This window comes from Podarcis muralis, chromosome 10 (assembly GCF_964188315.1).
Source record: "Podarcis muralis chromosome 10, rPodMur119.hap1.1, whole genome shotgun sequence".
Taxonomy (NCBI): Eukaryota; Metazoa; Chordata; class Lepidosauria; order Squamata; family Lacertidae; genus Podarcis; species Podarcis muralis.
In genome coordinates, this window is record NC_135664.1 from 44327696 (window position 1) to 44355046 (window position 27351).

The following is a 27351-nucleotide window of genomic DNA, read 5'->3' on the forward strand; positions in this document are numbered from 1 at the left end:
ACCAAGAGAGAAAAGTTTAAATCAAAACCACCCCAGGCCCCGTCCACCCCATCTCATTTGGCTCAGGCATTGAATTTAGGAGTGTCGCCCATCAACCTGGAGACCACACCTACCACTTTCAAAGCTCCAAGGAAGTGGAAAAAATAGGCAGCCATTGTGGCACCAAGACCATTCTTCTGTGAGTCCCTTTGCCCCCACCCTTCCCCTCCACCACTACCTGCACCAAGCATGACTTAAAATGTAAGTCTTAAATTTGGCTGTACTGCAACCAGGAGAGGAGGGAGGCTGGAGTGATGGGTGGAGGAAAGGGGCAGAAGCTTAGCTGCAGCATCTGTTCATGGTGCCTTGTCATTTCAAAAGGAAAGGCATCACCTCAAGGTTGATGGCTGACAGCCTTAACTTAATTTCAGAAGCTCAGCAAACAGCAGGAGACGAAGGAAGAAAATGCTATGTGTTAATCTCCACGAAAGGCACCCAGTCTCCTGTGCCAGGGATTCCCAAATGTATTACTAATAGGAGATATCCGTGGAACATCGTCACTGCTCTACATTCAGTTGTGCTGATTTCCTCACAACACCCAAGAGCAGCCACCTCATTTGGGTCAAAGGCAGGTTCATACCCAACATTTGGGAATCTCAGCCTGGAAGGGTACCTCTCTGTTCTCCACCAATCTCTTCTATTTGGAACATTCTCTTCATCACATTAGACGGTTTGCATGATGAAATGGAAGAGGAAACTGCACAGATGGAGTTGCAAGCATTTCACCTCATTCCGCTGCACATGCCATGTAAACGGAACCAAAGGCAAACCAATTTAAAAGAAAGAAAGAAAGAAATTCTACTGCGCGCGCGCGCACACACACACACACACACACACTATACTTTCCATGCGTTTGGAAATGATAAAAAGTTAAGTTGTAACTTTCACATTAACCACTAAAATTGTGCGAAAGGATGGCTGTAAGAGGGATGCTCCTGGCCTGAGAAACGAAAAACACAGCGTGGAAACACCCATTCTGTGCATTTTCCATTGGACAGTTCCATCACTATTTACTCATACATACTGCAGTGTAAACTCCATTTTGTAAATCATCCAACGAGTTCTTTTAAATACATTCTATGCTATTAATGCTTTGGAATGCAATCCACAGGTCAACTGGAGCTTTTCAATACAAATGTCATGTGAAATATTGTTAAGTTATTTATACCCAACAGATAGACAAAATTTTCAGATATTTAAAAATATCTAAACAACTCAGAAAAATAAAATGTTGTGAATATATATATATATATATATATATGTAGTCATTTCAATACCATCTGGATTTGGGGTGCAGTTATGGCATTACTTAACCTGTACCATTCCACAGTATTTAAAAACAAGAGAAACAAATCCAAATATTGATACTTTTTTTAAAAAAAGTCCTCAAGTTTCTGAAATATTAACCCCCAAAGTCAATATGTTGGCTTTGAAACCAGAATGCCTCCTGCCACCGTCAAAGTACTGATGGATCCAGACAACAAAATGATTTTTCTTACTCAAACAAGTTGTTAAATTCACTTGCAAAATCCTAACTGGATTTCAGCCACTTGCCTTTGAGACCTCCCACTGAAACTGATCAACTGAGCTGATACTGAGGAAGAACTATACCAGATAAAGGACATAAACCAAGAATTACAGGTTCCTTGATGGATGTTTGCAGATGAGGTCATCCAAATGAGGTTGAGAGAAGGAAATTTATTTTGAACATAGTGTGCTGCTGAGACTTTTCTTTTGAATCTAAATAGAGGTATACATGGCAGGTCAGTTACAAGTGGGAAAAAGCTTTTCTTCTAATAAACAGCACATCTTTCCATTATATCCTCATCGCTGAGGCCTATTTAGCTCCCAAAGAAAGCTAACTGCATGCTTTCCTACATATTGTAACAAAGTCCCTCAACTGCACTAACAGAAATGATAGGAATGGTGACCAGTCCTTGCTCTTTTTGGAATTGTTCAGCCATCCTCCACCATTTGCATCAAAAGGCCAAGCCAATTAATCACATAAAAGCAACTTTTAAAGCCGGTAAAGTCCTACCCTGATACAGCTGGATATTCCTCAAGGCCCGTATCTTTAGGACTAGAGTCCGGTGACCATGTTGAGAGAATGAAGCATATGATTATGAAATTGAATTAAGTCTTACTGTCACAAGCACACCTTTGTAAATAACACAGTTTGCTTCTTTTGCGATGGGGAGGAGAAAATATGCAGTCAGTATTGTAGTAGTATTCAGAGAGAACACCTTACCCCATGGGGAAGACAATGCAAGCCAGTGGCTGGGGGAAAATAAAATCTGAAGATCCCATACAGAAGAGCCCCCCTGGAAGCTTAGCTACAGAAGCAGAGCTTATCCAAACCCCTTGATATCAAGTTGAGAAATCTCCCAAGAATTCTGCTTTCTTTGCAGGATTTATGGAGCTTACAGGGATAAGAAATGTCTATAAGCAGAGGTTTTGTTTGCAGACTTATTTAGGTACTGGGCTGGCACTTTTTGTTCCAACCCAACTGGCAAAGAAAACACAGTATAAAGTAAGGGAGATTCTCACACTGAAGGACTAAGCTAGACTTTCAAGCATGCTTCACCAACATCATGCGTGCAAATTGCACACACGCTGGTCCTAATCCAGCTCAGCGTTATGCATTCACAAACCTACTGAAATAAAGAGGCTTGCACAGGCCTCACCACCCTGCTTGTGGCCATTTCCTATTGACCCATCCCCATCCCTACTGTTTTGACCCTTGGTGACCCATGTTTAGCTGATTGCTTGAAGGTAAATCAGGGCTAATCAGCTCGTGGCTAGGCAATTCACCAGCAGGATGGAACTTAAAACTCTTGGATGCTCACATTGTACTGGTTATATTCCAACGCTGAGGGACTTCGATGGACAGACAACATAATAGCACGTTGTGTGCCTTCTTGATGGGCAAAAGGATGGTGCTACAGCACTGGAAGGAATGTATGTCCCCTGTAAACTCCTCCTCTCATTGCTCAGTGGTCAGAAGACTCATGTACCCTTACACCATAGGAGAAGTCACCTTCAGCAGACAGCACAACGGAAATTAGCACTAGAACACTGGGGCAGTGGTGTAACATGGGTTGCTGGCCATCAGGGTGGGGCAAGTGTTGCAGCAGGGGTGGGGGCACATGTGAGAGGGACACAAAGCCCACACGGAGGGTGAACGGAGCCCGCCTCTAACAGGCCCCTCACCCACTGCTTCCATCCACCTGCCCACTAGACCAAGCCACCTGCTGCCATGCCTCAGCTGCCAAGACTCCATGCCTGTCATGCGGGCACCTGATTGCATCCCTTCAAAGATGTGCGCCCGGGGCCATGTTCCCCCCTGCCCTTCCCCACACTACGCCTCTGCACAGGTGATCTCTCTGTGGGATTGTCTGCATGAAGTACATGCCCAGGAGACTCTGCTGGAGCATATCCCTGCCCCTGCCTTTTTTTCCTTCCTCCCTGATCAAAGTCCCTCCTCCCTTTTAGGCTTGTTCTGATTGTATTTGCTTTAACTGTATGAGATTGCACTGCAAATTACTATGAGCCTTTGCTAAGCTGTCTTTTTCCTTATGCTGTTTTTATTCATTGACTGTCTTGTTGAGGATAACCAAAAAGAACAACGAAAGGAAAGATTGCAGGTAGGGAGACAAAGCTCTGCATGAGTGTGTTGGCAGTTTGACTGTGGGGGTAAAGACAGCATGAACTAGAGAGTTTCAGCTGCAAGTTAGTAGAATTCAAGGCAGCTCAGAGGGTTGTGTAGGTCCACAGTTTTGTGCTCTGGGAGTCTAATCTAGGGCTTAGTGGCTGTGCTACCTATATTATAACAGCCTGCTTGCTGTTTGTATGTTAAATAAGCAGTTTACCAAAGATAGCCTAAGTATCCCATGCTCTTTCTCCAAAGAAAACTAAATAAAATAGAGGGATGCTATCCCTTTGCTTCCCGCTGCTTGAGGAAGAGGAGAGCACTTAAGATTGGTCACAAAGAAGGAAATTACCCACCCACCCTGGAGTTGGTGTGAGCCAAAAAATGAGAGCAGCAGAAATTACAGCAACTCCAAGCAAGAGTCAGGAGGCGGCATATCAAGAGGTAAGAGCTTTACTGGATCGTCAGCTATAAGGAAGTCAAGACAGGCCCAGAGACCCAACAGAAGAGCTGCCATGTGGATAGCTAAGGAGTTCCCTATCAATTCTGAATGTGCTGAAGGGTTAGTAGCTGAGAAACAACAGACTCTTGTCTGTCTTGGGTGTTTCCAGCAGTGATCCAAATGAAAAGCTAGGGGAGAGTCCTATGAACTGAAAAAGAACTGGAGATCATGGTACAAAGGTAGAGTAGCTGAGGCCTGCAGTCAGGGGAAAGTGGTAGAGAATATGTAAAAAATGCAAGGGAACATGCAAGGTGGCTTGGAGGATGACTGTCTGCAAGCTGTAGCCATGGATGAGGAGAAATCCCTTGCCGACTGTATTATAGCATGTGCAGCCTATGGAAGCTCAGGCCCTTACAGCTGTTGTACTCCAGGGTCACGATCCAAGAGAAGGAGTGATCCAGAAGCCCATGAATTTTGAATGCACTTCAGACCAGGAAGCCTATCTGCCTAAGCTTGGGAAAAGGCCCAGTATGGGACTGGGATGGTGGAAAGAAAGGAGAATTACTAGCAGTCAATCCGAGTGAAGTATCCTTGTTGGGCCCTCTGATAAAGACTTATTGGTTTGGAACAGGCATAAGTAAGGCACCCTGGGCCAGGAATGTCCCTGAGCAGTCATCAGTCCAGGGACAGAGCTTAAAGGATTCATTTTCTTTAGATGAAAGAGGAGCAGGGTCATATGGTGGCTTCACAATAGCTCAAGTATACACAAGTATTCGTGGAAGCAAAGTAACTCCTGAAGCAGGCAGCAAAACCACTGATCCTATACTAGATTCCTAGAGAGCTACTGTGTGGACCTTCACAATCCTCCAGACTTCTTACATTCCCTCTGAAATCCAGTATAAAGTATATAACAGGCACCATTCACCAAGAGGTTTTCTTGTGCAAGCCCCGTTGAAAAGAGTAGCAATGGAATCACATAACTCCCATTGATGTCATACAGTTTGTGCAGATTTCCTGGCAGGTGGTGCTCCCAAAGTATGATCCAGTCATACTTAATCACTGAAATTTAAATGTGAGGCATTGAAAGATAAACTTAAATTTTCTCACTAAAATCAACTGGCCCTAAAAGTGATGGAACGGGGGCAGGATCGTGCCCATAGCCTACAGTCTCTGATTGCTTTTTGTATTATTTGTAAATACCCAATTTATTCATCAGCAAATACTATGTAATTGTGTACAAGGCAAGATTATGCAAAACAATTTGCATAATGTATATAAATGATAGCATCTGTCAATTTACCAGTTAATGTAAACTCTTAACATAAACACATTTAAGGTTAATGTCTAGATAGTCAGTGAATCAAAGGAGAGGTCTTAATCTTCACACCTGTCTAGAAACCATTTAGATCAGGCATAGGCAAACTCAGCCCTCCAGATGTTTTGGGAATACAACTCCTATCATCCCTAGCTAATAGGACCAGTGGTCAGGGATGATGGCAGTTGTAGTCCCAAAACATTTGGAGGGCTGATTTTGCCTATGCCTGATTTAGATAGTGTGCAAATCCATGATAAAACATGACACTCAGAAGTAGGTATCAATGGTGAGGTGTTTCAAGACTTACTTCAAAATGGCCTGATATAGTCTTCACTCCAAGCTCCATGAGGTTTTAGTCTACATATGGAGCTGAGAGGGGAACCTCTGGCCCAGAAGCTGAATGTGACCCTTCAGATCTCTCTATACAGTTCTCAGGACTTTTCCAAGGTAATTTCCTTCTCCGCAGGCCTCACCCCTCACCACCTCTATAACACACCCTCCTTGAGATGGGCGGGGTATAAATTATAAATTATTATTATTATGAGCTTGGCCGGAATGTGTCCTTGCAGTGGCAGACTTTGGATTTTCAAATTTCAGTGGTGCCCTGTGCAACGCCAAAATTCGGCACCCTCCGCTGAATTATTTCAAATGTGTTTTCAAATAAATTACTTGTAGTTTTCAAAATGGTCTCTGACAAACAAACAAACAAAATCTGTTGAAGTGGCTAGAGTGCATGACTGTCCCAAATGCCCCTGGGGGAGTGATGGCATGTGGTGAGGTGACATTCCTCACAGGGACATGGTACAGAAAAAAAGATGGCTGCCTAAACGGGGGCAGCCATTTTCCTCTCATACAGTAGCCCTGTGAGGGACCTGCAGCCACATATAGCATGCAGCAGATATTGCCTGTTAAACAAAGGGGATTTTAAAAGGAAGGAAGGAAGGAAGGAAGGAAGGAAGGAAGGAAGGAAGGAAGGAAGGAAGGAAGGCAGGCCACCTCATAGAATTGGTGGAAGCCTGGATTCTGTAGAGGGCTATGTTCTAATCCACACATCAGTCCCGAAGAAAAAGTCCACTTCAGATTTCAGCCTGCCAAATTCCTCGAGCATCCTCCCTTTGAAATTCCCCTTTTCAGCTGACTTTATGAAATTAGAAAGGATCGAATTGTTTTAAATTCGGCCACATTATTTAAATGCGTCTCTATCAATTGAATTATGACTTAATCTAATGAAATCTAGCACTGCTTTTCTTTCTCATGGTTGAAAGCTGCTTGTTACTTCCCTGTTTAGGAATAATTTGTTTTTGCCACCATAGAAACTGGAAAGGGCACGTTTGCTATGAGAGAAAGGTTTGCCTTTGGGCCACAACTTTGTAGACACAAAGATAATTTAAAATAATTTAGATAATTACCTACTTATAAACAGGGTCTGTCACTACATGTTGGCCCTTAATACTCAATGGGCATATCTGTGCCAAACATGGTCATCCCTTCCTTCTCCCCAGGGAAATATAGTTGAGCGGGTTTAGGAATCTCTTACAAAGAATGCTCACAAATCTGTGGGAGAAATCATGGCAGTAAAAGTCACACAAACTAGTATAAACAGAGCAATGATGACCCACCCCATACTCTAAGCCTTCTGTATGCTGTATACTAGTCACCTCGCCTCTGCCCCTCAGTGGCTGTCAGACAGTTGTTCTCCCTCTTTCAAACCACACCGTTAGATATTTGCAAATGTGTTGTCATGGCCCCCATTAACCTGCTTTTATGACATGTATCAGTCTTCACTCTCCTGGGCTGCCTATATGGGCATCAGTGACAGACATTACAGAAAAATTGACACAACATCCCAAACCAGCATGTTGGATTTGGCCGTGGGTGGGAGATGCATTAGAGCACCCAAAATGGCAACCTCATTGTTTGCACTGTGTAGGGAAGGTTTGGCTTGAGTTTTAAGGGGAATTTCTCCTTGAAAAAAGTACTGAAACTATCCACAGTCCCTCTGCATGCAGGCACACGTACACAATCTCCCACATTACTTATCTTCAGAGAGTTCCACTCACACAGAGAAACTCACTTAACATTCTGCAGTGTCCACCACAGCTAATAGAAAGAGAGCAAACTGCTGAAGGGCAATTGCATAGCCCGTACTTAACCTTGAGCAAGAGGATTTGATGTCCAGGCCTCAGTTTCGCACCTCCTTGGCAAAGGCTGGCTAATCGGAGAGAACAGCAGAAAATGCTTCATGGCATTCAGCTTAACAGTTCAGATAAGGAAGCAGCCCAGGAAGCCATTCTTTTCTGGATATAGGAGGGATATATAGCTAGCAGTTAAGATAGGGCAGAGAAAGTCACAAAATGCCTGGAATTTCTGCTTGTGTGATGGAAGGTGATTTTCCACACAGCGGCTCAGAGGCGATAATATCCATTCCTCTTTGGTCTAAGATCTTACCAACCCAGAAGAATAAGGGAAGAAGGGAAGACGTGAACTCAGTAGAGGCTACCTGGAACAACATTCAAACCCTTATTGTGTGCTGGCATTCTAGGGAAAAGAGCCCGGTCTACTTAACCACCGCAAGAGCACACTTATCCATCATCAAAAAAGAGGAGAAAAGGGTATTTATCTGCATAAAATTGGCCTATGCTAATTTATATGTAGAGATACAAATTTAGAAACAATTTCCATAATTTATGCAAAAATGCAGTACATCTCATTTGGGTAAGACTGTGACGAGATTGGCTTGTGTGGCAGCTGATTTTACCGCCCAGTGTTATTGATGGGCAACTTCCAAACTCCTTTTCTCCCTCCTTCAAGGGCTTTGCTGTGCTCCCTTCTGTGGCTCCTTTCTCTTTAAAATGGACATGGGCCAGACAGATGTTCAAACCAAAGAGACCTTCATATAGAAGGCTGTGCTCTGTAAAGTAGAACCTATCATCTGCCCTGCACCTGATTAAAGAATGGATGGAAGGGGGAAGTTTTACCACATTTCCATTTTTACTTTGAAGTAATAAGACAACCTGTTTCAGAAAACTACCAACCAATTTTTGCTGTACCACTAAAGCCTAATAGAAACTGCCTGGGCAGTATATGCAGAGTGGATGAATAGATTTGCTTCCTGTGATTCAATATTAAGATCTTGGCCAGTGGTCCATTTGGGTATGAAGATCAAATTATTTCTGGAATTAGACCGATCAGGAGGGACGCCAGAAATTATGGGATTACTTTGAGGGCTAGGTTTAAAGAGGGCAAGGGAACATATGTACACAGAAAAACCACAGGGATGCACAATACAAAAGCCATACAACGAGTGCTAGCTGGTGCTTCAAAATATGCTTCTGCTAATGGAATGCTTGCAAGATGGTAAACACCAAAACAGATGCAACCAAAAGTCTAGTTATACATCAAAAACTAAACTGGGGCACAACACTCCAGTAAAGTTCTCCTGCACAAACTCCACTGAAGTGAATGGGAGATGTGTAAGCAGCTCTCCCAGATTGTTCCTCAGATGTTTGTTTGTTTTTAAAGGGAAAAATGGAATGGTTACAGGGTTGTAGAATCTTAATGTTAATGTTTTCACAACCCAATACTGTTCAGCCTTGACAGTGTCTGTATTATGTATTGTGTTACAAGCTGTGGTCATGTTAAGGACACTGGCAGTATATAAATTTAATAAATAGCGAAAAACAAAATTTAAACCACAGAAGATAAGTGCAGCGTATGAACTTGCAAAATATCTAATGAGAGTTCACATGTTTAAGGAGTTGACGAGAACAGTGGGTCTTTTTACTCATTACATTCAAAGAAAACAGACCCTTTGCTTTTTACACATTTCACCAGTTGGGCGTGTCATTTTAGGGGTGAAACTTAATTTCTGCAAATTTCTTCAGTGAAGAGCCTTGAAAATAAGTTTTGGGGTGTAAGGAATTCAAACCTGCTATTATTTTTTGTGACTGGACAACATTAAGCTTGGCAAATCTATGTTTGATTAGAAAACACATAAAATACTTTTGGAAAACCAAAGAATTTTAATTTTACCTTCTGGTCAGATAATGCTAAATAATAATAATAATAATAATAATAATAATAATAATAATAATAATAATAATACAAGTCTCCTGCCAGTCACCAAGCAATACAATGATATCAGGCCCACACAGATCAACAATCCAGAGAAAATCTGGGAACTCTATGTGCAGAACAGATTCCTCAAGAAACTGAGCCAAACCACAAGCCACAAGTCAAGTCACACATGAGATTGATTATATGATCAAGATACTGAGGGTGGAGAAAACTTTCTGGAACACATATTCAGGTAAGGGAAACAGGATGAAAAGCATAAGAAACGAACAGACAATGCCATTACCTTCATGCCCTGCTTATAAATTTTGCAGAGGCATTTGGGAGGCCACTGCTGTAAACAGTGCTGGACCAGTTGGAGACAATCAATTTGTTCAAGGCCACACACCCAATACAAGGCAGAAGTGGGATTTGAGCCCTTAAGTACAATTTCTTTGACACTACATACTGCTGCATCACAACAGCAACTTTACACAAGGCCAACCAGTTAACTTACTATACAGATCCCAACCCATATTGTTCCCCTTGAAGAGATCCACTCCCTAAAAGAATTTCACCTGCATTTCCATATATTTACCCCCTCTCCTTCCTCCCACCCAACCCCGAAGAAAATATCCTCTCCCTTTTACCCATCTCCATGGCAGAGTCAGGCAGACAAACTATCAGCTTCCTATCCCCTTAAATCTCTCAACTCTCTCTGACAGGCTCCTGACAGGGGTAGGAAAATTACGGTACAATAATTTGGAGAAAGCAGTGGACCAATCAAGCAGCCAACCTCCAAGGAATGCCACCAATGAGGAGCCAGACTTCTCACATCACCCATTGGCCCCAAACCACAGGAAGCAGACATGCACAACTGCCAGCAACCCACAGGGGCAGGCGGGGAGCAAGTTCTCTGAACAACATTTGCATTCCCTCAGGAAATTTCCCCTTGAGGTGGCAACATGATATGCTGTGCATTGGCCAAATCCCAGCCTATTATTTCCCCAAATTGTTGACAATTTTTGCCCCAAAGTGCCCCCAAATAGTGTACAGTATTCATGCACCCAGTTTGGCAGAGGCCATGGTTGTATACATATTATTGAGTGCCAGTCTGGGAAGCCACCCCCTGGGATGTCCTACAAGTACCACAATTGCCTTCCCTATTAAGAGATGACCTTCACTTCAAGGTGCTTCATGTTTCAACAACACATGAACATTCATGACTGCCATCAACCCCACCCCACTCCCCACCATGCATTGCAACTCCCCTCCCTTCCACACAAACATTTTCCCCACAACCTCCCCTTTTCCCATCACCGCCCCCCATCAACAAAACTTCTCGCCACAACTTCCGTTCTTGATCATTTTATTTTGGTGACTTTCATGCTACATAAAAATTAGCTTTTCTATAAAAAAGTATTCACAATTTTCCCCCAAAATATTTCAAGGGTATTTTTTTAAATATTTGTAAGTTTTCTTTTTGCAGCGAGGGTTACTGGTCATCCCATATCCTCCTGCTGCCATCATCTTTGTTCTCTTTACATTAAAAATAAATATATGAGATGACAAGATTCAACACAGGAGGGATTTATTGACTCTAACCAAAAGACTGGGAAAATCCAGGTTTTCCCGAGTGGCTGGAGATACCCAGAAAAACATGGCACAAAGTGCCAATGGAATTTCACTGGGGAGGAACATTTATTTCTCTCCTGATTTCTGAGTCGCCCTTTTCTGTGAATGGGTGTGATTTCATAATGCAGAATAGCTGGAACGATTGGAGGAAGCTCCAAGAATTATGGACAAAGGTATCTGGGCAAATGTGAATTATTTTAAAACTTGAAACACAATCTCCCATCTCTCATACTAGAATTTTATAGAAATTTCTCAACTCTACCAGATTTAAATCTAAAACCTGAAAAAAGACTATCCATACTATAACCAACAGATCAACTAACTAGGACTTCTAACCAGAAGTCTTGACTGTCAATTCTCTTTGACAGACATATTTTGGAACTGTTTATGGCACTTTGGAGGTTGTTTATTGTGATAAATGCATTGTTTGATCCAAAGTTTACAATTACCCACCTAAACTGGAGTGAATTTGTTTCCAATGTGGGTCTTATTCACCCAAACGCCATTTGCATGCATCTGGTTCCATACATGGGAGATTAAGGAATAATATATTATTTTCATCTTTCTCTTCATCTTGTTCCGTATGAATTCCATACTCCCTTTAAGTGACTACAGATGTTCATGGACCAACTGGTAACTTACCAGGTACATATTTATTGCTTGGTACGCCAGTCAACTGAAACATCCTGCCAAGTGATGAATTTTATTACTACAGTTTCTAAATATTTCTGAGCAGATTAAGAAGTGTGGTAAATGTCTCATCACTTGACAGTCTGTTTCAGATGACCAACATTCCAAGTGTTGGAATGTATATGATGTGCTCAGTAACTTGCATAGGCTTCAGAAAACTGTCTTCCCCCTCTTCCCCAGTAATGTTAGCTCCAGAAAACACTGGAAGAAAGACCAATGGAGGTAAAGAGAAGGGCAAGACTGAGCTGTAATATATGTTACAATGCTTTCAAAGAGAATGTGGCTCTGATTTACACAAGTCACTATGTGAATACCTATATGCATAGCTCCTGCTTCCTCCAATCCTTTCAACTATCACTCCATTCCCTATTATGAGATGACACCCACCCACATAAAAAGGTGACTAAGAAATACTGTATATAAGTAAATAGCACAATATAATATGCAGGACCGTCAGCAATCCATGTTTGATTAACAGTACTCTATATAATCAATCATAGTGATTCTATGTATCAATCAATCAATCAATCACACACACACACACACACACACACACACCGTAAGGATGCACTAGCTGAAGTAAATGTACAGAAATTAGATTCTGAATGAGACAACCTGGTGGATTTAGCCATTCATTATGGATGAGGATAGGGAAGTTGTGAAAACCCATAAAAGAGAAAAGATGAAGAAGAGCATTGGGTCTTTGAACAGCAGTAAGCCTAGAATCATACAGTAATGTGGTTCATGCTGCCGTTCCTTGCTGTTTTGGGAAATGTTGCTTGAAATTGTTATTTCTGTCAATTGTAAATTGTGTTCTCTCTCTATAATACAGACAAAAGAAGGAAATCTACATTTTTAGTTACATTCATTTTCAGAATCTCTTTTGTTTCAGATGAATCATTCTAACTTGGTCTCACCATTCACTCCACATACACAAAACATTCATTTTAGTCAGTTTAAATTGTCAATTAAGCTCCATTTCAGTCTGGAGATTTTTCTTTTACTAGTGGCCAAATGTTGGCAAAGTGCTTTTTCCCCACTAGGAAAGTTTTGTTAGAAATTTCCCAGTTAGTTTTTAAAAGGGAGAGAGCTTTCCAGATGATCAGTTTGTTAAAGCACATTCACGGTCCAGTTCTACACCAAGTTTGACATGCTTAATCCCACAAAATTCAGTGGCTTTAGGGGCCTAACTACGCATTACATTAATGATGTAATTAGCAATCACATTGTGTGTTGTTAAAAAGTAAATATCAAGTGCAGCGGAAACAACTGTTATCAGGATCCTTCCTGCTCTTGGCACAATCTCCATAAATTCCCCCCCCCCCCAACACAGAAATTAACATTGGGGAGGGAGAATCCCCACTAATGCCAATGGGAGCTTGGTATGTAATGCGAGTAGCTGTGCTGGGCAGGGAGGGGAATTTCATGCAAATTGCATCTGAGTAGAGCTTAACCCTTCTCATCCTGTGTACCCTGATCTTATTGACACTCACATCCCTACACCTGTATTCTTTTTCAAAAAATAGCATGCAATGTGATTGTAAATCATACTGTTAATATTATATGTAGTTAGGCTCCTGGATGCACAGAGTGCTGCACAGAACTGGACTGTAAGTGTGTTGTCATTACTCATTTGTGATATGGGATCTACATTTCTAGCAGTGTCTCTATTGCAGCATTTGCACAAGCAGCATAGGCAATGACTGCAGAGTACCTGCAATACCACCAGTGAGAAATGTGCTCACTCACCACCACAGCTCGTGACATTCTTGCATTTACAGTTTTCAACTATTTATTTTATAGAATGCCCTTGTTTACTGTGCACTGTATCAGCTGTCTACTGCAGTGATGGTGGAGCCATTCTGTACTAGTTCTAAACAAAACTTCAGTAAGCAAGGCAAACACATGTTGCCAATGAGGATGTTTTACGAGATTTCCCTTAAAGACGTCTTTGCTGGCTGCACCCTTTTCAGCTGTGCTTTTTGAAAGCTGTGAACAACAGAACTGCTGTCTCCCACAATATGGTGACTCCCTCATCAGTGATTTTGGAAGAAGATGCTTCTGGAAGCAGGGCTAGCATCGCTATATAACTAGAATAGGATCCAGGGTTTCTGCCCCCTAATCATTGGAAAAGCCCCCACCCCACCCCAATGAGAGAGCATGAGACAGAACAGCAACTTTCTGATGCACAAAAGACCAGAGAGGTATATTGCAAAGCTCTGCTCTCTAACAATGACATCTCAGAACTGTCCTACCATCAAACACATTACAAACACAGATTACACAGCCTCCCATCTGAACAACACAGACTGGAAACTATCTTAACGCTGTATTGCAGGCTACGCCTCCTTTACCCCCCACCCAAGCTCCCCCAACTTAGCTAAAAGTATGCATACAGCATGCACACACATTTCACAGTGGTTTGTGTGTGCCTGCCTGCCTGCCTGTTTGAATAAACACCGTAATTGATTCAGGCTTCCAAAGCCAATGATTTATACTAGGAACTAAATATTGGACTGTGAAATGTTATGGACAATAAGGAGACTTTGCTCCTGTCCTTCCCATGCCTCTTATACCTCCTTTATGCTTTCCTTTCCCCAACTCTCTTCTGTATCTCTGGGCTAAGCTGAATCTTAATACCGGAGACCTATGATTGAACCTCTCAAGTGTTTCTTGCTTAGGCTTAAAGCAGCCATGGGAAGGAGGAATTTGATCATGGCTGCAGGAGGGTGGAGGTTCAACCCTTTCCTGGTGCTGCCTTCCAAATATGTATATCCCCACCGAAAGCTTCTTTTTAGGCATGAAGGGAGGAAATCGGTCCCTGCAGTGCTTCATGCTGAAAATTGATCTCCACCCATACAACTCTCCTATCAATCCACAAACTGGCTTTGGGAAATGAGAGGATTGCAGTAAATGCACCTTCCCACTTCCCCCCCATGACCCTGCCAGAGTCTTGCAACAAGACAGGATGTCAGGTACTGGCTGTAATATGCCTTTTAGCAATTGCACTATTCAGCAAAGAAACACATTAGCCTAAATCCAAATCAGTTATCTGCTAGCTAGCAAGAAAGTCTAAATTTCATCCTGTTAAAGAGTAAAGGTGGCCATGATAATAGTGCAAATTGAACCAACAGAGGATGAACAATTAATTAAAGGGTGTTGATGGGTTTGCCATAGTCTCAGGAGTCACCCAAAGGGCATTCCAAGCAATGTTTCCTCTGAGATGTATGAGAGGTTACTCAGTGATGTATGCACCACAGCAGTTGGTAGCAAGGCAGAAAGAAGCTTGGCACCAAGTGAAAGACGCCTGGCACCCAGCTGTGAATAAGAAGGACATGGCAGAAAAGCAAGGCGTTGTGCTGCAGACAGTGCAGCCCTTGGCTGCAAAGCAAAAGAGCCTGGCACACTAACAAGGATGATGATGCAGTCGATAGCAGAAACAGAAGCAGCACAGAGGGGAAATGTTGCACATAAGAGCAATAGGCAGTCATCAGTGACAATCGGAGGCATCTGTGACATACTATCCAAATACTGAATAACACATTGCCCTACATCTGACAGCACCATCCACTAAAAACATAAGGGAGTTGGTGGGTTGTGGGAATAACAGAATCCAAGTTGCAGAGGGGCAAATTCTCCCACTTCTATGGAATGATGTTTGGCTAGCAAGGAATCCTTCAAATCGGTTCTTAATCTCTTCTGCCTATCATGAATTGCACAGAAAAATAGGCCACACATTAGTCCTTCCTGTCTACAAATCTAGCTATATGTACACTGTAAAGCTACTCTCAGTCCACTTTATTCAGGTGGAAAATGTGCACCACGTGCACACAGGACTTTTGAGCTATAAAATCAACCTTTCAGAGGGAGCCAAAGTCCTTTGCCACGCCCACTGAGCCTCCAACCAAGAGCAGTTTTATACTTGGCAAAATAATAACAACTCATTCCACAAGGCTTTACTTTTGATCTCTGCTTACAGCAAATCACAAAAACTAACACCTGCCTTTAAGATAAAACTATATATACTCTCAGCTTCCCTCTCACAAACCACAATGCAAGTGGAGCTTACAACATAGTAGAGAGAAACATCAGCATCCTCTCTGGCTTTAGTCATGGCTCTTCATGATATTCTACACATTCTTTATCCAGAACAGAACTCCCCATGTCCAGATCTTACACATATGGTTAGATGGAAGGGTCCCAGAGTCAATAAAAGGGCATGGCTTGTTCCACAACCCTGTATATATTCTGGGACGTGATCTCTATAAAGGCAGCTGCCCCTGCCTTTGTTGTAGAACAGTTAGGTCACACAAGAGTAGTTATATGGTCCAGAGGGAGGGGTGCACGATTCCGCCTGCCCCTAGGCAGCACCCTGCAATTGGGGCTTGTAGAAAGGGCGAATTGAACTTGAGCTAGGAAAATTGCAAATCATTGTTTCAGATGCTGCTACTAAAACAAACAGATTGGATTGACCTGCAAACTGCTACATAAATAAAAGGCACACAATAAGCATTACATAACATTATGGTAAAAATCAGTACAAATAAAGCTAGTTAACTGGCTAGAGAACTGGTCAACCAATAGATTTCAATTACCAGTTTTCCATGGGGAGATATTATTAAGCAAAGTTATTTCCAGATCAGTAAGAATAATACAAAGGCACAATGCAAATCCAGATGCTTTTAACTGAAAAGGCAAATTGTTGGGCTGAAAGGCTACCCTGAACCCCACTTTACTTTAAAAGATGGTCAGGCTGGCATGTGCCCATATCCCCACCCCAATACACAGTTCAGAAAGCCAAACAAAACATTAATATCCTTATTCTGCATGTGACAGAAGGGTGAGGGCAGCTCCTTGGTAACCTGCAGCTGCTGAAGAAAACATCAACTACCACGAGCCCTTTCTTTCTATTTTGTTTTCTCAGGGAAAACATTCTAAGGCCATTGTTTTCCACACCACTATTGGTAGCCTAAAACACATGAACTTGATGCTAAGAACATTTGAAGATGACCAAAAATAAAAGGAGAAGGTGAGGATTATGACAGGTCTGTAACACAGGAACATCCCTGAATGCAGTGAAGGGGGGGGTGAGGAGGCACCCATCTACAAACAATGGGCGGAATCCACCACAAGGCGAGAGAATGTTCTGGTGGGTTGTACTCAGCATAAACCGTACCTCCCAAATGGAAATCAAACTCTCAGACACCGAGTCTGTTTCCTTCACCAGGGATAAGGAGATATGAGTCAGGCTGGCTCAATGAAGAGGGGGGTGAACACTGGCCACTTTGTGGGAGGAGCTCATTATTCTGGCATGGTTCTGCCTCCACTGTTGAAGGCAGTAGGTGTCTGAATACCAACCACTGGGAATCAAGGGTGGGGAGAGGGCTACTATGGTCAAGTCCTGCTTTCAGGCTTCCCATAGGCATCTCATTGGCCCTTGTGAGATGCTGGACTAGCTGGGCCACTGGCCTGATCCAGCAGGCCTGTCTTGTGTTTTTGGATAACAAGATCAGGGTGTCAAAAGGGTTGATGTTAGACAACAAGGGCAGTAGCAAGAGGGAACAGGGGAGGGTAAGCGTACTAGATATACTTTTGATTTTATTTTGCACTTTTACAAAAGGGTGTTGAGAAAATTAGAGAGGACATAAAGATGGGCAACCAACCATTTAAAGACTTATAAACAAGACTTCTTGTAATAAGAATGCAATTTTAAGGTAAAACAATGTTAGATGGTTGAAATGAAGGCTGACAAAAGTGCATTTGATGGGATTTATGAGGACCCTCATGAGAGAAAGCATGGTGAAAAACAAGTCCTGGCTTTGTGTCCATGCCTCAATTGTCAAATCATGCCAACTGTTTATTAGAGTCAAAAGAACTTTTCCAAGGAGGTCACAGACGGTACACTGTTCTGCCACTACCTGACTAGTTGAAGAGCAATACCAGGTGATTTCAAAAATGTACCTATTAGCATGTGGGCGGCTGGGTAACAACAGGATTATTTATATTTTAATCATATTAAATAATTAAAATCCTGCCCTTCCTTCAAATAGTGCAGGGTGGCATATCTAGGATAATCCCAATTTCATCTCTCCAAGAGTAGGCCATCTAGCAAGCTTCATGGCTGAGTAGGGAAGTACAAATCCAACACTCAACTGAGTCTACCACACTAGCTTTACTTCCCACAATGAAAGGGTTCTGCTTGGAAAAGAGATGCCATCTTTAGATGCCCAAAATACATATGCACAGCAAGAGAGGAGGAGGGGGTGAGGTGGCAGCCAAAGAAGCAGAGTAGGCTGAACAAAGAAATGAGGTACAAAACCTCAGAAGAGATCTGAACACACTTCAGTAAGGTGAAGTTATGGTCAGATTTGAACATGGGGAGTGAGGCTCTGACATGGGATTTACGTAGAAGATCCAGAATAACAACCTGCTGTGTAGGAGGGATGTTAGAAAATGGCTTTTCCTTGCAGAAGAAGTGGGTGAAGAAGACCCTTGAACGATGTCAGAGAAAGACACACATATCGAAATGGTGGATGAAATGGTGGATGTTACTAACATCCCAGGAAAAGGAAGGGAGAGAAACATGGGACAGTTTTCAGAGGAGAGAGGGGGGAAAATAAAGACAGACAATCTAAGGAAAGGGGTAGCCTGGTGTTTCAAACATATAATCTCAAACATGTAATCTCTAGCTATCAATACATGTTCTAATTAAGGAAACTATTAACACCCTTTTCCTCCCCACCCGCCACCAGCCCCCAAACCTCCCCCAACATGAGTCCCTTTCTTAGCACACACATAGAACATCCAGATAAACTTCCCAAACTGGCAAAAGCAACCACTGAAACAACTTCAAACACCACAGACCAAGGAAAACCACAACTCATAAGTCAATTCCCCTTCCCCATGCCTTTGCTTAATATGGAAATACTGTACATATAAAAAAATTACCCTCTTCCCCCAACCTGAATATAGCTGCTGTAATTAGCTCCTGTACATATGTACACTTATATTTACATATAACCGCAATCAAATAAGCGGATGATATATATGGCACAACATGAATACATAACATTAAAAACAATGTCAGGAAATGTTGCATTGTTTCTGCTTTGATAAAATGCTTTATTGTGACTAAAAAGAGTCAAAAATGTTTGCTGAAATATATTGATTTTGATGTTTGAGATGTGTCCATACATACTCAGGCTTTTTGCTGAAGTTATGTGAGACCTACATATATATTATTCAGCTTTTTAGTATGTGATGTTTGTGTATGAAAGAAATGGAATAGGTCGGACCTTCCAAGAACTTAACTGTGGTATTCATTACAACCACTTGTGATAGGTTAAATAAATTAAATTATGAATAAGTGATAACACAGATTTTATCTTGAGCCCAGTTCAAATGATTGAATTGGCATGATGGGCTTGCTGACCAAATGGGTCCAGCTCGGTCTGACACGTGGTCAAATCGTTGCACACCCCACAGCTTCGCAGACGGCATGACACGTGAGCTGGGTATGTGATTTAAGCTTTACCACAGGCAGACCTGAGCCTGGATCCACTCACTCCACCAACTCATCATGGAGGAGGGCAATTTAATTTGAAGCTTATGGGGGTGCCCTTTGTCTATACCCCTCCTTGGCTCACTGGTCTATCGCCAAGCTGGTCTGGTTGTGTGAAGTGATCTTCAATCTTCATAGCACTGCTTTGTTGTTTTTAACTGGACTTTGCTAATAGAGAATATTCTAATTTTGTCAAGATGTACTCTACACTAATACACATTATTGTCAGCAATAAAGGGAATTTGATAACATTCAGAGGCTGGAAAGGGCGGGCCTTCAAAGTATTTAAAATAAAAGTTTTTAAAATGTGGTGGTTTAGTTTGAAGTTTGTCTGGATGGGTGCCAGAAATGGAAACCCATCCATAATGGAAATGATGCTATATGTCTGGATCTATAACTGGCGGTTATAACCCTAACCAACTTTTCCAGTGGTGAGGGTGTAGGGATATTAAGAACAGAATTATGGCTTGGAAGCCTATTTGGCTACAAACTGGAAATAAGCCCTTGGGGGACAAAGCTAGTGTCCCACTAATTACTTTCTTCATATTCGAGCAGCGTCCAGAAGTAGAGTGGACGTTTTCCACTTGGACAGACCTGGTATGTTCAGTATGTAATTGTAGGGAAGCACTTATGGGAGAGGATGCAAAATGCAAGCTTGAGGGGTTGAGGTCCTCTTCTGTTGTTGCCAGGAACTTCAGGGCCCGATCTTTCAGGTAGCTTCATGCGCTTATATCTGATGGATTTGATAGAATGAAACCAACACAAGTCCCATTTGGGAGCAAGTGGGCAATACGGAGTACAATCATGAATAGGCTGCCAGCTCTTTTGGACAAGAAGGGATACAGCCATGCTTGATCTAAGCAAACTCATGAGGCATACATGTTTGTTCTGACAACATCCTGGAACAAAATAGTTCCTCTGTGCAACTAGCCTCTGATTATCCTAACGATGACTGTATTTAGGAATGATGTAGATTTTTATTAAAGGAATTTGAAGAATTGCAGGAAGTCGGTTGTAAGAAGCTGCCGGAATACCTGTGCCCAAACTGGGATTGTGTTGGATTTTGGCAGGTATGAGAGATACTAGTTGATTTACATGTGCAAGGGAGTATGGGGTGGGGATGGAGAGGGGCAGTATACTTCTAAAAACCTGGAGATTAGTGCTGATGCAGGGTCAACCCATTTTCTTTGATATGTTTGTGTCATGCATAATACCCCACTCACCAAATTTCTGGAGCACCACACATTATGGCAGGATATAACATAACATAACATGGTGTATTGCTACATTGGCAGACATACCACCTCCATGAAAGAATGCCAGAATAAGTGGTCTGGCAGCATGCCATACTAATGTCTAACAGCTTGGGAAGTCTGCCATTCCCCCACCCCACCCCATCTTTTCCTCCTTTATACCATAACATTTATTACATACATATTGCCATGGCTCCAGAAGTATGAGCATTTAGAAAGTATTTCGATATATCCTCCTAAAAGACATTAATGGCAAGATATGCCAGACTGGGAAAAAAACATACCAGTTACATTATGTATGTTCAGGTACAGAACCACTCACCCATGCAAAACAAACACCCTTAGTTCATGTTGGGGGGGGAAATCAATGTTATGAAATGACAGAAATATTAGGAACACATCCCATTTTTCTAAGAGGAAGAAGAAACTGGGTTTCTGAGCTGATAAACATTCACTTTTGTTGGCCTCTCATACAAAGTCTCATGTATTTTTTTGGCAAGTTAAGCAACCAACATCACAGCCTCCATTCTAGCATAAACAGCACCTGCTGCTAAAATTTCCTGTTATGTTCACTCGATTATTTTTAGTGAAATAACACTCAGAATTTTAAATTACAAAATTGTAATCAGTGTTCCAAGAAGAGTGTGTGTGTGTGTGTGTGTGTGTGTGTGTGTGTGTGTGTGTGTGTTCCAACCAACCCTTTCCCTCTTGGTCAAATTTCAAGAGAAAGAAAAATGTATGTTTCAAATGAAAGAGAAGGGGAAAGAAAGCCAGAGGCTCATTTCATGTGTCAAGGCAACACACAAGACACCTGAAAATGGATTGTTGTTGAAAGTCCTCCAACATTTCCTGTTATCCTTAAGCAGACAATTTTCACACTCTGTGCACACAAATTAAAATTTGTAAAGCACTTTAATATTATCAAACCTAAACACTATAAATGTAAACATGTCATTCAACGTTTAAATTGAGCTAGGGTCAGAGAAAAAGGTTATAAGAAAATGTGAACCATAGTGAACCGTCATCCAAAACAAAGATCTGGAATCATTCTGAGAGTTCAGTTAGCATCTTTTTGGTTTGTTTTTCAGTTTAATTTTCTCCGAAGTACCATTCTCAACTGTATTTGGTTTCAGCTGAGGGATGGGAATACTGACATAGCTGCCAAAGGCAGGCTTAATCAGTAGGATCAAACCCAGCTGCTTAATAAACCTTAAGAAGTACTAGTAAACTGAGATTTCCCAGTCCCAAGGTTTCCAAGCCAACATTAACTTTGGAGAAGTCCCTGTAGTGTTGGGTGATGATCTAAACTGAACATTCAAAATGATGGTTTGCTTCATCACCAAGGGAAAACAGCACAATGCCCAGGACCCAGATTCCAGAGAAGGGTTATGGTATGGAGTTTAGAATCAAGCAAGGGAGATATAGTGTGCTTCCATTAGAACATGAAAGCCCTGCTAGCAAGGCTAGAGGTGATCTAATATATTTTCGAACCATGAAGAAAAAAGGTGGCAGGTGTGTAGATAGAGGTATTCAATGCATGCAGTTTTCTTTCCTTCTCCCCCATTTTTAACAGCCTGGGCCCACATCAAACAACCTCCAGACACATTGCCTGAACGTTGCAGGGGTGGGAGGACAACCTAAAATCCCTCTTCTCTCCAAACCTGAATATTCACAAGAAGAGAAGCACTAGTTTGTACAAAATGTAATAGAAAAGAAAATCATATTTACAAATGAAATGAATGCCTTCTCAACTGCTCTTGTCAGAGGGTTCACTCCATGTTCTGCAGACTGCTAAGCAAGCATTATTTGCTTTACAGGAGAAAGAAGAGAGGAACAAAAAGGCATTCTACTCCTCCAACCATAGGGAGGGCGTCCCTCCTTCCATAACTTGCTTAGTAAATCCAGAGGAGGTGGGGGAATCCCATTTCTCAAAATGTTCGGGCCCTTCCTCCTGGCCTCTGCCTACCAAAAAAACAAGGCCTTCTGTTGGCTTAAATGCAAGAAAGGTATTAAGATAAAGCCAAGTAGGGTATGGTTGGAAGGATACACGAGAAGAGAATCAGCTGCAGGAAATGTGGCTCGAAAAAGAATGGCTGCTTCCAAAGCTCAGGGCCTGTGCCTGTCCATGCGTTCAGTTCTACTGCAATGTGCCCAAGATAGCCGAAGAGCACTTTTCACAGTCCTTTCCAGTTAGGAAAGCAAAACAACAGACCCATGAAAAAGTGAGGTGCTTTGCCACATTTTTGGGAAGCAACAATGGACCTGTTGCCCTTACCTGAGGGTTCCTGCTGTAAACGAAACAATATCGCTTCTAACAAGTGTCTAATTTTAACTTGCATTTACAGTTATTCCTCCTTGGTAGCCAAACTGCTGTTATCAGTACCATATGCACTGAGGACAGGGCCAGAACAACTCTCAAGATGCTAAGTGATACCGCTTTTGCACTTTTGAACCTGCCGGTCCCCTTCACAACAATATTCCCCACATCTTTGCAACTCTGCTCTCCAGTCGTCACCACAGCATCTGTAGGATCTGATGAGTCATCTCCTCATGCCCTGTGGAAGACAAGCCGTGTATTTCCACAACACTATAATTATCAAATATAAGAATATATTCAATAAATACACATATACATATGTCTGAGTTGTGCTGGCCCTATTCCCACCACCGCCTTCTTCCACTTTCTACTCAGAGGAAATACACCATCAGCAGAGAAAGCCTTTCCATTATTCATCTTGCTCGTGTTGCATGATATGCTAGAGGCGGGAGCAATGGCTGAGCCTTCTCCCTGCCAGATTAAATTCATCAGAACAACAGTGGAGCTTGAGTTGCCAACCCTGCTCTTCTTTTGATTCACTGCCCTTTATGTTCCCTTGCATTGGAAAGGTTTGCTCTGCTGGGTTTGTCTACTAAATATCGTAGCAATAAGAAACTCATGTTGTTACGATGGTTCGTGTCAATTAATTTTCACATTTAAGCTTGTGCATAAACCAACCCATATTTGATATTTCACCATTTCAAAATTAACAAGTTGTTCATGAGTAGCACAAAACCTGCAACAAAACCTCCCCTGGGACCCCAACATTTGAATTTCCCCAAGACTTTTGCTGAAAGTTTCACTGGCATTCACTTTTATCATTCCAATTCGTCTTTCAGAAGTGACCTCACTGGGTTACTGTTGACTGGACCACTGGCTAGATCTGCATACATATCAAACCTCCCCTCCCCCTGGTAAATATACCAAGATTTCAATACATTTTTATCTTCAGTATATATATATATATGTATATGTATATATGCAACTCCATATTTCAGCCTTTAACCCACAGAGTCTTCACAAAAGAACTGAATGATTTTTTGCATGTAATCAACATAAAATGCATTAAGTTGATCCCACACTATTCACGTCCCATCAATTTTGCTTAAAAGTACATATGTAAGAAGACCTGTATCTTCTTCATGCCCATTCTATCTCTTCCATTCTCCGCCTCAGGCCACCTTCTCGTATCTGTACTAACCATCACAGTTTGGCGCCGAGAAAACCCCAAACTCTGCGGCTATTGCTCCCACTCGTATGCTGGCCTCTCCTCAACCATGCCTTTGCCTTTCCCAACTGTGAAAACACAAGCTAAGCTACTAAGCTCTGACATGTGATGGCCAGGAATGGAACTGTGAGTGGAGAAATGAAAAGAGATCATCGGGGATGGGGGATCTGGGGAAAGAAAGAGGTGGCACTTCGCATCAGCGCTGCCTAAGCAGAACTCCAATACTCCACAAAGAAAAAAAGAGTAGCAGAAGAGTAGCAAATGGGAACTAGGTCTGAACCCACCACCTGCCCCTCCCACACGTTGCATTTCCAGCACCATCCCCTCCCATGCTTTTCCCCATCACTCAGACATCAGACTCAATACTGGAAAGTTTCTCATAAACATGCCCGTTGCTGGAGCCATTGAAAGCCCTGGGGTTTTTGTTGTTAGGCACACAGGGGTTGGACTGGTTCCCTATACAGATGTCCTTCTGGAAACGGGCTGGCACAGCCCCATGGAGGGCCGAGACCACCGGCTTGTTGGTGGTGACAATGGCTCGGAAGTCTGGCCTGGCCTTGGGCCCTCCTGCCACCACAGGCTGCCTGAAGAAATAGGATTTGCTGCCGTGGAGCAAGCACTGGTCATCCCCAAAAGTGGGGATGAAAGGGTTTTGAGTGACCCGGTCGGGGTAGAGCGACTTGCTGAGCATATAACCACCACTAATGCCAGGATTGTTGTGGTGGTGGTGGCTGGTGGCGGGCACTGAGGACTTGTTGTTGGCAAAAGTGGACTCGCTGGCTGGCATCTCAAACATGTGGGCATAGGGGCTTCCCTCCAAAAAGCGGCCCTTGTCCTTCAGGCTGACGCTGCGGGGGGCCAGGGCGGCGTCTTCCTTCTGCAGATCCACAAAGGTGTCGTAGGAGTGCTGCCGGCGTAGCTTGTTGCGATTCTTCTTCTGCACCTTGGAGGCAGAGTTGGAAGGGCTCTGAGGATACTTGGTAGTGGAGGTGCTGGTTGCCACGGGCACAGGAGCAGATGGCTGATCCAGCTCTTGGAGGGAGTTGTCCTCACTGATGTCGTAGAGGTTTCCAGCCTTCTTGCAGGCTTCACACCGGATGCATGGCTGGCGGGTGGAATTCTGCCCCACCACGGTCGGAGTGTAGTTATGCAGCTTCGATGGGCAACTGCGGCAATAGTTAGCGCCAGGGCGTTCCTCCCAATCGAGATTGGTGAGGTTTTTCTCCCATGGCGCTGGTACCCCACTCACAACACTGTGCTTGTGCTCATTGTTTGCTCCAAACTCCCCCGACCCGTGTTTGTGGTGGGTCCTGTTAGTACATGTCCCTGCTCCCCCTATAGTGTCACGCTTGAAGTCATCTCCCCGCTCTTTATAAATATCCGTCAGATCCACATGTTCCCAGTGCGGTGAGTTCTCCTTAGCCCGGAACTGGTCCAAATAGAAATCCCGTAGCCCTTCCTTGTCCCTAAAGTAGCGCTTGTGGTCAGGGGAACGGGGACGCCTGCGATAGGCCAGTTCAATCTCATCAAACTCTCTCCGTGACTTGGCCGAGGCTGGCCGCTTCTTTAGACTATCTTTATACTGCTGTTTTCGCCGCTTTGCAGCGTTGCCCTCAATGTTGCCATAAGTCACGGTATGAGTCGATATGTCCGAGACATCTGAACGGATCAAATCATCGTGTGCTCCTCCACCGCTGTATCGGTCACTCTTGAAAGACAACTTGCCATAAAGGTCACCTAGCTGGCCATGTTTGGCCGGCGGCAAACCGATATCTAATGGCTTCTTACTGAGAGATCGAGGCTGTGCGGAGAAGGGTGGATTATCACAGTCATATAGTCCATCGATGGAGCTGGCGCTCCCTATGCTATGAGGGCGATGGTGGTGATGATAATGGTCTTGGTAAACATTGCTTTCTTTCAGCTGCAGATTACCAAAGGTCCTTTCCACCTCACTAATATAATCACTGAAGAGGTTTTCCTCGCAGGGGGGGTTGTTATAAGACTTGCAGTCGGAGTGAGTGAAGCTACGGCGGTGCTCAGAGATATCGTAGACAGAGGATTCGCGACGGATAAAATCCAGGGCACTTTGTGGTGAGCCATTGACACCTGAAAGGTTTGCCATGTTCTTTGCTGTTCGGAGCAGGCGCAAAATGTTGGAATGGGTATTGTTCATGGTGGCAGTGGGGGAGTTCATGGAAGAATGGCGGTCCTCGATAGCCACTCCATGGATGCAGCTGTAAATACCCTGCAAAGGGGGAAAGCAAAGGGAGGTTAGCAGAGGAGCATTCCAGCAGGGGAGCTGCAGAGCTTGGAGGACTGAGACAAAAAACCTTGTCTTTTGCTAAATAGGATCCTCAGTGGGATATCGTTGGGAGATGAGACAATCTAGACACTCTCATAATGGTTCTTCCGCTTTTAATCTTCCTCCACCTTTGCCCCTCTATCCCTTGCCCTTTCATTATTAAACTGAAATAAATCTAGAAATTTATTCAGACCTTTATTGAAGTGGTTTGGTTTTTTTAGACATGGTTGCAGATCTTTCTTACAGATCAGATGCTCAGAGTGCTGTGGTCAGGAGTACTGTTTAAGGGTCACACCTTATGCACTAGCTGCAGGATTTGATCACTGTTTTCCAATGCTCTGGTAAGCGCTTCAGACAGTTTGTAATCATGCACATGAGATTATTCTGAATCTCCAACTCCTGCAGATAGGCCATTAGACAAGCTTTTGATCCACAGCACTTGTTTACATTTAGTTTCTAGGCGTGATTCAAGGTGATACTTCTTACTTAGAATACCCTAAAAGAGTCCAACTCCTTCCTTTGCAAATATTCTTTAGTTTACAGATTTTGGAAACGGGTCTGAGGAAACATATAACCAGTCAGAAATTTGAGGCTGTCAGGACATGTCTTTTAGAGGTACAACATATTGATTCACTTGGCACAGTTTCCTGACCCTCTGCATAGCCTCCAGTCATTGTTATTCATCTTGATTACAGACTCTGACCCACAATTGCTGTATGAGTCCCATCTCTTTCTCCCTAGTCCTGATAAAGAATTATATAAATTAGGAAGTTGTACAAAATAGACTTTCCCAACCAGAATTATGCTGTCTTAATACTTTGTCTGCGTTTGACTTTTCTGGTCAAAGAATTCCGCATTTTAAAAGCA

General features: G+C 42.9%; 1 protein-coding gene across 2 annotated transcripts in view; it reads right to left on the reverse strand.

Annotated features, from left to right (window-relative positions):
• Positions 1 to 2527: 2527 nt before the first annotated feature.
• Positions 2528 to 27351, reverse strand: part of GRIN2B (glutamate ionotropic receptor NMDA type subunit 2B) — a 283055-nt gene continuing 258231 nt past the window's right edge. For both annotated transcript variants that reach the window (XM_028745807.2, XM_077934916.1), the window contains one exon: positions 2528 to 26427. In XM_028745807.2, the coding sequence (XP_028601640.1) occupies positions 24529 to 26427 (1899 nt within the window). In that variant the 3' untranslated portion in view covers positions 2528 to 24528. The remainder of the gene's footprint in view (positions 26428 to 27351) is intronic.